This window comes from Micromys minutus (assembly GCF_963924665.1).
Source record: "Micromys minutus genome assembly, chromosome: 24".
NCBI classification, from domain to species: Eukaryota; Metazoa; Chordata; class Mammalia; order Rodentia; family Muridae; genus Micromys; species Micromys minutus.
In genome coordinates this window covers 12,934,736-12,950,230 of record NC_137959.1, presented here as the reverse complement: position 1 = coordinate 12,950,230, position 15,495 = coordinate 12,934,736, and the positions used below count along the sequence as shown (strand labels likewise).

The window sequence follows — 15,495 nt, the reverse complement described above, 5'->3', positions numbered from 1 at the left end:
TCAAGTTTGAGGCCAGCTGGACTACAGCATCTTCCCAGGACACAAACCCTAGCTCTACCCCACAGAGACATCAGCTTCCTATGATCCATGGGCATTATCCATAAATATCTGGGATGAATTAAGCAACCTGTGAGAGAGGCTCCCAGTGTCAACTGAAGTAAAATGTTCTCTGAACAGGACAAACATATAATGTGGTCAGCTGCTTGAAGCCCGGAGGGAACACATATGAAGGCCAAAAACCTAGAGCTGCAGTAACAACACAGCAATCGAAAGAGTGCTTGCTGCTCCGAGGGACCCATGCTCAGTTCCTAGCACCCACATGGTGATGGTACAAACAGCTCCAGGGCATCCAACATGATCTGGCCTCTATGGGTTCCTGCACATAGATTATTATCGTACTCACATATACACAGTCTTCTAAAGTTTATTTTAAAAGTTGAAGATTCTATAGATGAGAGACAGATTTGAAAACTTTAAGTGTAGAATCCTCAAACAAAAGCCACTGAAGAGTAGGGACTATCCTGGGCACACTGTAACTCCAGCAACAAAAGAAACTTTCTTTTGGGTGGATTTCCCCAAACCACACTAGGATACCCATGGATACCTCTCCAAGCCACCAGCTACACAATAGGGTTTAATTGTTCCTTGGGAAAGGTACACAAGTGTGACCACCAGCTAAACATCACCACAGGGAGGCAATATTTGTAAAGCTCCCCTCTAAGAATACCCAAGAATGCTACAAATTCATGGGCACTGAAGGACCAACCAGTATGGTTAAGATTCATTTCAGAGATAGCTACCAAAATCTTCATCCAAAGTATTGAAATTCAAGACAGAAGAAGATACAATGTAAAGAACAAATGAGCAGGCAAACTGAAAGTTCTTCAAAGTATTTTACTTCAGATTGGAAAATGAACAGCTTGCACGCTGCTCATTCGATATACAGTATTCACGAATACAATGCTGGTCATCTGGGGAAATGCACACCTCAACTCTCCTTCATGCGTTTCTCTTAGAAAGATACTGTTTACCAAAAAGAAACATCAGCAGTACAGGAAAAACTATTTTCCCAATAAATTTACGAAAACCTAAGATTCCCAATGGAATCAAGATTATCTTCCCGCTACCACCACCTTAATATAATCACATGCGTATTGGACACTAATAACCCACCTAAGAGTACATTTACTTTCAACAATGAGGGTGATTCTTTAAAAAAAACTTCAGTGTGGTAAATGTAACACAGATCTCTGCAGGTGTTAAGTGTCTGAAATAGGCAGCTAATACTGGATTTAATATTATTTCATAAATAATTGTTCCCTTAGCAGTAAACATAAATCTACACATTCACAAGCCCTACAAAATAAATACTGTGATTATGCACAATATGTTATGACAAACTAGTTTCAAAACAACAAAACTTCAACATCTTGATAAAAATTCTGATCAGAATAAAATGTGACTCTAAAATTGAAAACAGTCAAAATAACATCACATTTAAAATCTTCCACAGTTTACATAGTACTGCGAGTTTCCAGTTGTGGAACACATTTTTTCCCACTGTTGAATTAAAATATGAACATATTGAAAAGTGTTAATTTCAGCGATGACACCGGCTTTGGTCTTACTTTACAGCATTATTCTCATTATAAAAAGTTGCACTAAGTGTCCATTAATGGTCTGATTGGTCTGCAGTATGTCCTAAGTGTATAGAAAAGAAATCCCTAAAAAGCCAACAGTACTTCACACATACACATATAAAAGAACCCCATCTCGGAAATGGCCGTACTCAACAGAGCCACACACACACTGATGCTAGACATGAGGGCTTTCACCTCCAAAGACCACTGACAACGAGCACTGTGTACAACCTACTGTGTTAAATACCCACCTGAGTCTCAAGACTCAGCAGGCAACGAGTAACAGGATCACACGTTTGCACTTGTAGCTGACCACAGCCAAACGCTACAGGATGATTAAAACAAGCCAGTGTTTACAAAGGTTTAATTAAAGACAGCAGTTCCATTAAAGGAGAGGATAAAGAATGGGATGACAAGAAGTATTTGGTCTTAATAAGGCAATACAAAATCGATCCATTATCAAAGACCATTTAATTTTTAAAGATCGACAATACCAAAAGCATAAAGTGAAGTATAAGAAAATAGGTTTTTTTATAAGTATGATTTAATTAAAGCTGTTTACAGTTATTCTCTCCCACAGTAGTAAGCATGAACCTAAAAATGATGAGAGAGGACACCACAAGCACACAGGACGCAGGGTCAGAGGAGCCAGCATGCGAGGTCGCACTGTGACAGGAACAGCCCAGGCCCAGGGAGGCCTTTTGTTTCCTTTGAGGATGAAGGGGGGAGGGGAAGAAAAGACTGCTAGGAAACACACACAAGTCCTGCTAAGGCCCAGCGCCCAGGAAGACAGCAGTACTGTAGAGAGCAGGTGCGGTAATTCTGAGAGATGACTAGAGGTTGTTCAGTGTATACACAAATACATATTACATTTTTCTCTTTTTTTTACAAAATAAAATAAACATCATTTGCCACCATAAACCTTTTCTTTAGAGAGGAAAGAATTTTGAAGCAGGTCACAAGGGTTCTATGATGTCATTCAATGCTGAAGAAAACAAACAGGACTGGAGCTAATCTCTTCCCTGCATGTGTTAGAATGACAACTCAGATTATTCTTCAAACTAATCCTGAGAAAAAAATCTGTTTACAATTCAAATAGTAATGTTATGTAAAAAGTATTAACAAATCCACTATTACAAATATCAATTTCCTATATGGACTTCTATATATACACACAATAAAATGGCAAATATATTCAAAATTATTAAAAAAAAAAACAAAAAACCCATGCACAAATCACTTTCCCTCTTGGAATCTGACTTCCTATGAGATGCTCTTGTTGGCCTTCCCACCCATCTCCTTGAACTGCTCTTTGTTCCTATCAGCTACCCACACTGAGCACTATTCCCTATAACTCTGCATAAAGCCAATGAGAAATATATTTATTTTACATTCAAGCTTTAAATCTTAAAATGACCCTGTTGTAGCACATGACTTATCACATAAGCAGCCTTTTCCCCCTTTTTTGCTTGCTTTTTGTTTTTGCAGTTGTCAGTCTTCATGATCCATTCCGTGGCGAGCTGGGAAAAAACGCAGTTGCTAAATCAACGTCTGAACAGTGTGAGGCTCCTGCCGTCTCAGGAGTCCCTGTGCAACTGTCCTGAGCACGAGATCATTGCACACAGAAGACAGTCCGTCGCAGAGTGCCGACTATCTACAAAGCTCCGAGAGGGGCGCGTCCCTCTTGTGCCTCCTCTTTTTGCCATGGTAATACTGAGTATTGGATGTGCCTTGATGCTGTCTGCTTGTCATCAAGGCACCATGGCTGGTTTGAGCTGTACCTTGGAAGCCTTTGCTGGAAGAACGGAAGAGCCTTGCTGATCCATGCTGCAGAAGAAGAAAGCAGTGAGAAATACAGTAGAGCTGTCCACCAGCAAGCCTGAGTGCAGGGGCAGCTCCCAAAACTAGAAATGGGCAGGCATGCCACTTGCATGGATCCCCCACCTCCAACTCACATATGTACCAACTTGAGTCTCACACTGTCATCCTGGCTGATCTGGAGTGTCCTATGTAGTTCAAGCTGGCCTCAAACCCTGAGAGATCTGCCTGTCTCCCCCTCCCAGGTGCTGGGATTAAAGGGCTGTGCCACCACACCCAGCTATCTGACTGTTCTAGAGGCCAGTAAACGAGTAGTAACAGGACAACCTCTCTAAAGAATAGGCCACTAGCTTCTCCTCCTGCAGCATGTGTACGACATGAAAGCTTCCTCAAGGATCCTATTGCTCACACAACATGCTAAGTAGCACTGCCGGAAGAGGCTGTCAGACCTAGGCAGCTTAGAGCCAGCTCAGGGGCACTGACTGCTCCTTTCCTGTTTCCAATGACAAGTCCTGTGGCTTCCTACCAGTCTCTGGTTAGCCCTGTCCCTCCCTGCAACTGCATCTGGTGCCCATGCTAAGGCTGTGGGGTACACTGAACTGGGCAAGTCAAGTCACAACCTCCAAGAAGCCTTTTCCCACGGTCCTTGCTAACCTGAGGATGGGAAAGATAACTTATACCACAGACCAGTATCAAAAACTTCTTCCCTTGCTTGATTCATTATTCTTAACTAATTAGAAATACTATTTGGGAACTAAAAATACTTAAGTAAGTCAAAGCTGATGTTAAGCAACTGTCTCCCAGCTACCTGGTAATTGTCATAAGCAACACATATCAAATATGGACAAAGAACTGACTGTTTTTAGGGATGCTGTAGCCATGAAGACTACCACGCACCAGCCTGCTCTACACTCAGCTACATCCTCAGCCCCAATGCTCAATGTGTTAAAGGGGCCTGGCTGGCACTAAGATCTGTTACAACCATTATCTTAAAAGGAGCCTCAGGACATCTGGTTTGACAAAACAGTTTGTTCTTTAACCAAGAGAGTTCTTTATTGCAACTGTGCATATGTAAGAAATTCTAACTATATAAGATTTAATACATGCTAAACTTTTTCTAATTGTTCTAAGCATTTTAATAATTAAGATAGTATTCATTATAAATTTAAAAGGTATGCTATTTTTGCCATCATTTTATAGATAAACCCATCCAGCAGACGAGACAAATAAAACAGAGGGGCTAGACGCAACGTTCAAGGCCACACGCCCCACTGCCGATGACCATGCTATTAAAGATGATCTATGCAGTCTCTTGATTCAGGTTGGGTTTCATTATTTATTCTTTCAATAATAGTATTAGACAAGAATTAAATTTTAATTATTTAGAATAAGTTTTTGTGGTTTTCAATCTGTAAAAACACAACTGTTATCTGTCCAATAACAGTAAATGCAGCAAAATAACCTATTTTCTCAATCATTAACAAGTGTTGAGAAAATTCACCCCTGTGAAATATTAGTGTTTAGTAAACGCATGAGAATGCGTGGGTCTGATGGCACTTATAAACACAGAAAGCAGCAATGCCCTGTAGTAAATACGGGTAAGTTATTTATTCATGTTTGTAAACGCTTTAATAAATACACATTATAAAACTAAAAGAGAAAAAAAATCTAACTATCTGAAACTGAACACTAACAATGACAAACACAAATTCTACCCACCTGTGATTTGTTGGTGTTGTTGGGTGTGTTAGTGGTTTGGGTGCTCTGCATTTTCCCAACTGCCTGAGAGACCTCCAAGGAGACATCCTGTGAGCCTACCCGGCTGACAGTGGGTGGGCGGCAGAGCAGTTGTTTGGGGGTTTTGCATGGCGTTGCATCAGAATCCTAACACATGTCACACGGGTAAAGCAATTTATTAGTAATTTTCATATTCAGAATTCAGGCAACAATCTCAGCTAAGTACTTTCTAGTCTAAACAGACACATCTGAGAGCTGAGGAGGCTTCCTTTGAACACTGTATGGGAGAAGGTGTGTGCATCCACAGCATGTAGTCAGAGACCAGACAACATTTTTTATCTTCCTCTATCCCTCTGCTTTATTTTTTGAGACAGAGCCCTTCACTGAATAAGAAGCTTCTGTTTCTGCATCCAACAATACATGCCCGTTTAAACAGTCATGCCTGTTTAAAATGGACGCAGGGTCAGGGGACACAGGGTGTTCACACTCGGGTCCTCTTGCTTGCGTAGTAAATACTCTTTCCTGAGTCACTGCCCAGGACCTACTCCAAACATTTGAAATGGTCCATTTCACCATGTGCTTCTATTTATTGCCAAGTCACTGACCACATCTGACCACATCACTGATTTTTAAATCAAGTGTGAATGGGCCTATGATATGAAATTTTATTTATAGCAAGTTATAAAAACAAATGGAAGACCACCTTTATAAGACCACCATAAAGGGAGAGGGACCTAGGACCCAGACATGGTCCAATATCTTCAATCAAAGCAAGATGGCAGGTTTAAGGGGCACAACTGAAGTATCTAGGATACTTGCTGCTTTATGCTGGCACACTACCTGGCAAGCTAAACTTTTCATTCCAAGGCAGTCTCTACCTGGGACATCTAGCTTAGCATTCATTCCGTCTCCCAAAGCACCACTCCAGAACCCACAGACACAGGGTCCAGTACATTAATATTTAAGACTCCATACCGATATGCCATCATTCATCAACAATGAGAATTCTCTTTCTTTTTTCTTGGAGACACAGTCTCATTTAGTTCAGGCTGGGCTCCAACTCACTATGCAGTGGAGCATGCCTTTAACCCCTGCTCCCCACCCTCCCTAGTGTTAGGGTTATAGGTATGCACCAGCAAGCCTGATTTATGCAGTGCAGGGGACTAAAACTCCAGGGCCCATGCAGGTAACTTTGAGACCCTAAAAGGACATTTTGTAATCACATATTAAAGTCAAATTTCAAAGAAAAGACAAATGTACCTTAAATTTTAATTAAGTAGACTCAAGTTTTTGACAAAGAAAATTTAACATGAGATGTACTCATCATAATAGAGACAGAAAATAGACCAAACATTATGGGAAAGGAGAGCTGGGAGAAGCTGTTAAGTAACATGGGTTTTTTTTGCAGGGGAAGGGGGTTGAGACACCATCTCTCTATATGGCCCTCACTGAAGATTGTCTCCCACTGCCTCCCAAGTGCTGGACTGAAGGTATGTGCCACCATGCCTAGCTGGAAATATCTTTAAATCAAGAGCGAAAGTAGCTTGTAACACTGAATACATTAAAAACTCAGACTGAGCCTTTAGTACCAGCATGTGGGAGGCAGAAGCAGGCAAATTTTATCAATTAACAATTCAATTAGGACTCTCAAAAACAAGTAAAAAAAAAAAAAAACTTAAGGTGAAAGCTGCCTTACAAATAATATTCTATACCAGAGAATCCCAGTTCTATGAACCCTACATAAAAAACTAACATGGGATATAGAAAATCCTTTACAAGGACAAGGGTGCCCTCTGGGGGCCAGAGTGGGGACTTGGTTAGGAGGCACCTGGAGTGAGAGGACACTATCTTACTAGCGCGTGGGCGACAAGAGTATGGTGCTGAAACTTAGTGAGGACATGACAAGGTTCCTTTTACAGTCATGAAACAGATCGAAGAGTAAGAGAAACTACTGGGCAGAGGGTTAGAAATAAGCAGTTAATGTTAACGGAGCACCGAATGCTAAAGACGTCAATGATGGTTTCTACCTTCACTAGATTTTTAATTTTCTCTAAAAAAAGAATGTTGAAGAAAAAGTACAAGAATGACAGGTATTGAAAGTTCCCCTGGTGCTCCTGAGTCCCCCAAAAAGCAGGCCAGCAGGTTGGGGCAGCGCGTGTCATACTTACGACGTCACTAGAGCTCGACTGCGTGGCAGAGGAGGAAGACACTGGACCTGATGAAGAGTTTGAAGAGTGTTTACTAAGAGATTCCGAGGCTTTACTTCTACATTTTCCAAGGGCTTCATTTTCTTCAGACAGATTATTATTACATTTATCTAACTGCTGAGTATCTACTATCAAGGTAACACCATTTCCTGAAAAAGTGGCAAAAGATTGGAAAACGTTTCTTCCCATTAAATACACACAACATAGAAAATGCCCCTAAGACCCAGTCCACCTTCAAGGAAAAGGTCTTACCGTTGCAGGATGGCTCGGGCCTATTCTGCAAGCCCCACTGTTTCGATATCCAATCTCTGTATGTGGCAACTTCATCCGTCACTCTAATTATTCTACCTAATATGCTGCACAGGTTAAGAAAACAAAAGGTGTCATTAACCTTAAGATAAGAAGTTCCGACCACACACATATGGGCTGGCCGGGGCTAGACTTTTACCTCTCTGTTTCATTGTTGGGATAGTACTTTGCAATCGGCGATACTGCATGACTCAATACCACATAGGCATAATCAAAGGCCTGTTTCACCTGCATGGCCCCATAGGAACTCCTTCCAACATCATTACCTTTAAAAGAAAGGGATACAGAAAGAAGTAAACCTGGCCACTGGTTCATATGAACTGGTTGATAGCTGATCATGGGCGAACCACCATGAGTGGGCTGTCAGTCATTTCCTCAGCACCCCGGCCTTCAAACATCTGCTCAGTGCTTTGCTGTGGTCCACCCAATCCACTACCTGCATACAACTCTAGCCCAGTGAAGACTCTCCCATCACATATACAAAGGAACATAAAGCCACACTACACTAAATAGTAGGAAGAAAGGGTACTGTCTGACTATCCTGTGTCTATATTAGCTATGGACATACTTCTCCACATAAATACACAGAGAACTTCATCAAAGTGAGAAAGAAGTTTTCACGCTGCTCACTTTCAAGTCGCTCTCAAAGCTAGAAAAGTACAGGAGGGTGACACAGAAACAAGCAGTCAGAACACAAATAAGAGCGATCTCCTGGAGCCTTTCTGCCTATGTTCACTACTGTTTGAGAACTTCCATCTTAAGCCCTGCTGACAACTGGCTAGAAATAACAGCCCACAGGAGAAGAGATGGCTACAAACCCACTCCAAAGTGGATACTACCCCAACTTATGTGGAAGTATGCCACCAGGTGTTTTTAGTTTTTTTTTTCCTGGAGATGTATCTTAGTGTAATGTTTTGTTAAGTAGAAATATGCACTTTTCATCTGAGCAGAGTAAAGCATGAGTGGATGGTGATGTTCCCGCTGAAGCCCACACATTCCCCCCGCCTCAGTACCTGGTTGTAAAGGGTCTTCAATATAAAGCATTGATGGCCGGTAGCCATCAAGCATATTTTTCTGTACTTCATCTTTGGCCACATAGGAACCACCATCCTTTATCCGGATGCCAGTCTTTAAGTAATTAAAGTGCCGTCCATATAATTCAAAAAACTCTATTAAGAGAACACCATAGTTTGTGTTGGGGATGCAAGCATCTTCCCTGGGATGTAACTAAGACAGAAAAAAAGGGAAGAAATTAGTTTGGATTTTCTCTGCTAGGAAGAAGGAGCTATAAGTGAGATCCCAACTTCTATGAGCACTCGCTATCACCATCATGACTGTGTACCAGTTGACAGCTATGCTGCTGCTACAACCATGCAATGCACGATGGGTACAGACCAGGCAAGTAAGGCTGAGTGTGACCCACATCAGGAATTCACCTCACTCAGCAGTGCCAAACAGGCAAAACTAGAACTCTTATTCAAAGAACATGTCTCAATTATAGCTGAAATTACATGGCTAATTGCTTTAAATGTATTCTTATTTCTAGTGCGTGTTTGTATATATACATATCAAAGACAGTAGTTGATGAGACACCTTTCTAAATCACTTTCCACTGTATGTATGTATGTATGTATGTATGTATGTATATATGATGTATGCGTGTATGTATGTATGATGCATGCATGTATGTATAATGCATGCATGTATGTATGTATGTATGTTTATCAAGACAGGGTCTCACTATGTAGCTCTGGCTGTCCTGAAATGCACCATGTAGAGCAGGCTGGCCTTGAACTCATAGAGATCTTCCTGCCACAACATCTGGCCACTATACCTGGCTTTTTTTTTTTTTTTTAAGGTGACAGTGCTAAGGAATCAAACCCAGACTTTATGCAAAGGGTCTGCCACTGAAGTACTGAACACAGTAGGCTAGACAGGCTACCTCTGCTTCTCTAGTGCTGGGACTGTAAGCACCTGCTGCTGCCTCCAACTTGTCAGTGGGCTTTAGTGATCCAAACTCAGATCCTCATGTTTTCAATGGCAAGTACTTTACTGACTGAGCCATCGCCCAGCCCCTTTGTGTGTGTGTATGCTGTGTATGTATGTATGCATCCATGTATGTATGTGTATATACACACAGTGGTATGTGTACTTGTATGTGCAAATGCATGTCTAAGTGTAAGCACAGAGGCATGCGGGAATCAGAGGTGTGCTGCTGACATCTGCTGTCTTCCATAATCATTTTCCATCTCATACTCCGAAATAAGGTCTTTCACTGAACCCAGAGCTTGCTGACTGACCAGTGAGCTGCAGACAGCCCTGTATTTTTGGTTATTAGAATTCACATCTAGAAACCAGGCCAAACATTACATGTTAACATACCTAGTGAAAAGTCTCAATCTCTCTCCTAGGAATGTTTAAACAATAATCTGCTAAATTATATGAAAGGTATCCAGTTTAAAGAGAAGCACTGTAAAAATTCCTGATTTTAATTTTTCCCCCAAATGTCTCTGCAAGTAGTTTATCTTTTTTCCAGTGCACACTGATATAGCACACCCATACAACTTACCTGAAGGAAACTGACTGCCATTAAAAAGAGACTATAAGAACCAATTCCACCTGTAAATACTTCATTAAGGTCCCTCTGTAATAAGAATTGTTTCAATACTAAAACCAAGTATGGCAATACAGGATATTTCTGAAAGAGAAATGAAATTACATTTTCAATGAATTCCTATATTGTAACAGCCCAAAGCATCACCAGGGCATAAATTGGTCCTTATATTACAAAATTTTGTAGATATATGTAATATATTCAATTTTCAAAGTAAACTTTCTAAGTAACGAAAGGCTTTCTCCTCATGGTGACGTAAATAATGGCGGCCACATGCTGTCTGAACAGACGTACTAACCACCTAACCATATTATGATGAGAGAATGGTCTCTTACAAACAGACAACACAAATAGCACAGAGGCCAAAGCACCTCAACATTTAAGGCACTAGTCCAGTAAGAAAGTCAAGAAAGAAATCATTTGTAAATGGCTTTCACTGCACAGCAAGGTCCCCCATTCCATTCTGCAGCTACCTGAACACATATAGTTTTGCCTGCTATCATTCAATGGACAAATCACCACCCAGACCTTCTCTCCCTCTCTACTTCACAGAAGACGGGGCAGGGCTCTGGGAGCTGACAGATATGACCCCTCCAGAACCTAAGGCTCCAGGCACAGAACAGAAGGTCCTGTTATTCATGTCATCTGCTACTGCTTCTTATTAAGCAAACAATTTGAAACTTCTAGTGTCTCTTAATGAAAAGTTAAACACATATACATAATCCCGCCAAAAGAGATCTTTCTCTTTTTCTATCTTCTCTATTCTTTCATGCCCAACAGGGAAAGGGAAGCAAGGTCCAGCAGGCAGGGAGCCACAGTAGGACACAACTATGCTTTAAGCAATTCCAGATACTGTGCTAGAAAGATTAACAGCTTGGGGCCAAATAACAAGCAAAAGGCTGGGCAGTGGTGGCACATGCTTTTAATCCCAGCACAGGGGAGGCAGAGGCAGGAGGATGTCTGTAAATTCAAGGCCAACCTGGTCTACAGAGTTACTTTCAGGACAGCCAGGGCTACACAAGAAACCCGATCTTGAAAATCTATAAAACCAAAACCAAAACAAAACAAAACACAAAAATCGAAATAACTAGGAACTGGAGAACTGCTTAAGAGATCTGAGTGCATAGAACAGCATGTTTTCAGCTCTGTGGAAGCCACAGTCGCTGGCTGGATCTACAAAATGTTCTGAGTGTGATGCTGGCAAGTTATTTATTAATAAATAGCATTACCTCGAGATAAAGTAAGAAGACTTGCAAGTATCTGTTGACAGAGAATCTGGGATTTAAAAAAGGCTCCCTAGGAAAGATTCTAATTTTAATCTAAATGAGATTAAAAGCTGACAAGAGTCACCATGTAGCACCATCTCAGCTCCCATGTCACTCAGCCTAAGGAACCAGAGCAGAGGTGGTCTTCAGAAGTGTCCACAACCATTTATAAACCCATTCACAGGAAGCACAAGAAATGTAAAGTCATGTGTCAGCAGCATGCACACGATAGCTGAGCAGAAGACATCACAGACAGCAGTCACTTGAGAAAAACTTTCTTAATAGTCACTATACAGACTGTAGCAAGACTCTGACCTTAGTAAAATCTTTAATGAGGTCTGCTGCTCTCACGCCATTCTGGACATTAAAGCTGATATCAACTTTCACTTCAGTAAAAGAATCTGTTAATTTAATAATAGGAACCTAGAAAAAGAAGACATAGAAGTTTAAAATAGTCTCTCAAAGTAAGTGGCAAAATCAGGATGCACAGGTCACTTGTGAGGCTTGCGACATCTACACTTCTCATGAGACCACAAGACCATGAGTTGCTCTGAGGACCAGGCACTAGCCAATGCAGTGAGTAAAAGTGTCTGCTGCCAAGCTTGATAACCTGAGTTGGACCTCCAGCCCAAAAAGTGGAGAGAACTGTACCACGTTGTCCTCTGACTCCCACATCTACACAGGGCATAAGTGTATATGTGTGTGTGAGCACACACACATAAGTAAAATAAAAAAGTTCGTTAAAAGCAATACATAAAATACATTTTATTCTTAAAAAGTGTTTTCATACAGAGCTTCTCTGCGTAAAGCATGACTTCAGAGGCGACAGAGATGGCTCCATGGCTAAGAGTCATCACTCAGAGAGCGTAAGTTCAATTCCTAGCACCCACATTGTGGCTCGTAACTGCCTGCAGCTCAGCTCCAGAGGGTCCAAAGCCCTCTGCTGTGCCCCCAACACATACACAAAACAAAAACATATCTTTAAAAAAAAAAAAGCCTTCATGTACAAGATCACAGATGCAAAAACAAGAGAACATTATCTTCTGTTATAACTAGAGATTAGTTAACAGAAACAAACTCACACTGCAGACCAGGCTGACTTCAAACTAAGAGATCACTTCCCTCTGCCTCCTAAATGCTGGAATGACAGGCCTGCGCCACCACTGCCCAGCTAGTAACCTATTTTTATACTGAAGTCCTGACCATATTATACATGAAATTTGGCTATTATTCTTAAGATATATAGCCAGGACAAGTTATTTTGATTCGCTAATAACAGTCTTTATTCATAGTCACTGTGACATTCACAAGTGGAGTCACATCCCAACTGTGCTTTGCAAGATTAGAATCCAAGTCTTTTGTGCAGGTAATACGGCTCACTCAGTGCTAAGAACTTACCGTTGCTTTGTCTAGAACTTTCACGGAATCCTCGTCAGCAACTTTGTGTTTTCGAAGGGCTTCTTCTAGGGTCCAGAGAGGCAGGTTCTCCCACTTCCCAAACACCACAAGATCGATGTCACTGTAGGGACACATGATGTGAGAAGGTTCTTTTTTGTTTTGTTTTGGTTATTGTATTTTTTAGGTTTATTTATTTATTATATATAAAGCACACTGTAGCTATCAGACACACTAGAAGAGAGTATCAGATTCCATTACAAATGGAGGTGAGCCACCATGTGGTTGCTAGAATTTGAACTCAGGACCTTTGGAAGAGCAATCAGTGCTCTTAACCACTGAGTCATCTTTCCAGTCCACGAGAAGGTTTTAAGAAATATCAGTCAGGTCCCCATTGTAGCTAACAATTATGCCTACCAACTTTAAGTTAGGGCAATGAGAACCCTTTTCTCTCTCTGCTTCAGAACATCAATGTGCTGCTGGTAATAAGTTTTGGAAAGGAAGCCGAGAAGAGGAGAAGCGGGATGTCAATTTTAGCCACCTCATACCCACAGCTATTTCATGGAACTCAGGTGCCAGGACACGGGATAATGTTAATAGAAACAAAACCTCAAACATATTATATCAGTGAATGGCTGGTTTTTTGGTCTGTTTATTCCTGAAGCTTTCTAGTATTGAACTTCAGGTGTGCTGTCTCAATGAGAATGTGACTTGAATATTAAGCTGTATAAATCCTGAGTACCAAGGTATAAATACACATACTTACAATTTTATTACTTATATATCTTTTCCATATCTCAATTATAACTATTCTAACCAAGCTTTAGGACAGCCCAGACTATATAGAAACCCTGTCTCAAAAACAAACAAACAAGTCCCATTTCTACTCAGACACATTCAATAGCCCCAATGTACAGTAATCCCTTCAAAGCTTCATAAATATACTAACCTAGTAGGTAAGTACAGGCCAGTTTTAAAACTTCCAAATATCTGGACCTAGAAGACAGGGGGAAAAAAAAATCACATTAGGTACCTATAGAGAAATGCATGTTCCTCATGCCCTCTACTGGTGTTTTAGAACGGCAGGAGGTCCCCAACCCCAATACAAGGTTTTCCTAAAGTAGGTAAACCATGTCTCACAGACATTCACTCAGAACGTAGCACATAATCTAAAACAGAGACCTTGAGCCACTGAGATGGCTCAGTAGCTAAAGATGCTCACTATGCAAGCCGGATACCCAGACCACATATAAAAGTAGAAGAAACCTGACTCCCACACACGCGCCTACACATACATATAATAATATAATGTACACAGTATATACAAGTTTCACAAGTTATGTTCCAAAGGTTAGTAATCTCTCACAATACAAGGAGGGTCACAAATCCTTAATGCTGATCTCTCTGCAGCTCTCTCATTAATTCAGAATATTCAGCTGAAGACCATGTGCTGGTGTGTAGGTCAGTGCAAGAGAGTACCAGAAACAATCTTCACAAGATCTTGACGTGCAATCAACTGAGAATCTCTGAGATCTTCGCATTTCTCTTTGTACGGGTATAATTGCCTACCTCAGAAAGGTCCAATGATCGGGGCATCTTAACCTTAACCTTGCTATAAGGTCTGCGCTGTTCACTGCACTGCTAGCAGTTCCCCTTCATACCCACTAGATGTCAGCAGTGCTCACCAAATCATGCCAGGCGGAGCCATCTCTGCTTTGCCCCAGGGAACACAAGCGGCTGGGCAGGGGAGTACAGTGCAGTGAAGGGCAGCTGCTCACTGGACAACCATACCTTCCCTTCTATTTTTTATCTACACCTGAACCTCTTTCTTTTGCCAAAAGGACAAACATACCCCTGGCTTCCCTTACATCACCTCAAGAAGGTCTAAGGAAACTATGCAACACAAAGTCAGTTACTCTTTGAACAGTGAGGATTATAGAACAGACCTGAAAAGTGAAGAATTAATGCTACTAAGAGATGCACACAAGTGGAGACCCAGGCAAAAATTGTGCTCACTGACTGAGGAACCAAAAGAAGTTGGCCAGGGGACAGAGTGGTTTGCAATGAGAGGCATACACCTGCCTGCTTTGACCCTAGACAGTCAACTTCAAGTAGCAAAAGAAATGCCGTCAGCTATGAGCAAACTATAATGTTTGCACTGACAGGCTAGAATAAAAACAAAGATGAAGCCTTGATAAATCCCTTCTAAAACAAACTACTGTCCTGAGGCTGGACGTATCTTTTCCTTGCATTAATGAATGTAAGTTTCATCCACTTTATTAGGTGCTACTCAGGACTGAGAAGAACAGGGTTAAGGCAAAGCACCTGAGTGGAAGAAAGACATCAGTAAATCCTAGTCTAAAGGCTGTAGGACACTGTTTGCCTTTAAGATGTGACTTGACCAAAGCTGGGCATGGCACGCCTGGGAAGCATAAGGAGGCTTGAGTTCAAGGTTAGCCTTGGGTACATATCATAACACCCTGCCGCAACACAGAGTGACTACCCTACAA

General features: G+C 41.3%; 1 protein-coding gene across 2 annotated transcripts in view; it reads right to left on the bottom strand.

The window, feature by feature from the left end:
• Positions 1–879: 879 nt before the first annotated feature.
• TENT4B (terminal nucleotidyltransferase 4B) overlaps positions 880–15,495 on the bottom strand; it is a 57,501-nt gene continuing 42,885 nt past the window's right edge. Inside the window, exons 3-12 of one of the 2 annotated variants that reach the window (XM_080937480.1) lie at positions 13,935–13,981; positions 12,989–13,109; positions 11,906–12,013; positions 10,281–10,409; positions 8,725–8,938; positions 7,851–7,977; positions 7,655–7,758; positions 7,364–7,551; positions 5,178–5,342; positions 880–3,467 (exon numbers count right to left, since the gene is read on the bottom strand). In XM_080937480.1, coding sequence (XP_080793606.1) covers positions 3,291–3,467; positions 5,178–5,342; positions 7,364–7,551; positions 7,655–7,758; positions 7,851–7,977; positions 8,725–8,938; positions 10,281–10,409; positions 11,906–12,013; positions 12,989–13,109; positions 13,935–13,981 — 1,380 coding nt within the window. In that variant the 3' untranslated portion in view covers positions 880–3,290. The remainder of the gene's footprint in view (positions 3,468–5,177; positions 5,343–7,363; positions 7,552–7,654; positions 7,759–7,850; positions 7,978–8,724; positions 8,939–10,280; positions 10,410–11,905; positions 12,014–12,988; positions 13,110–13,934; positions 13,982–15,495) is intronic. The other variant, XM_080937481.1, reaches the window with a different exon arrangement.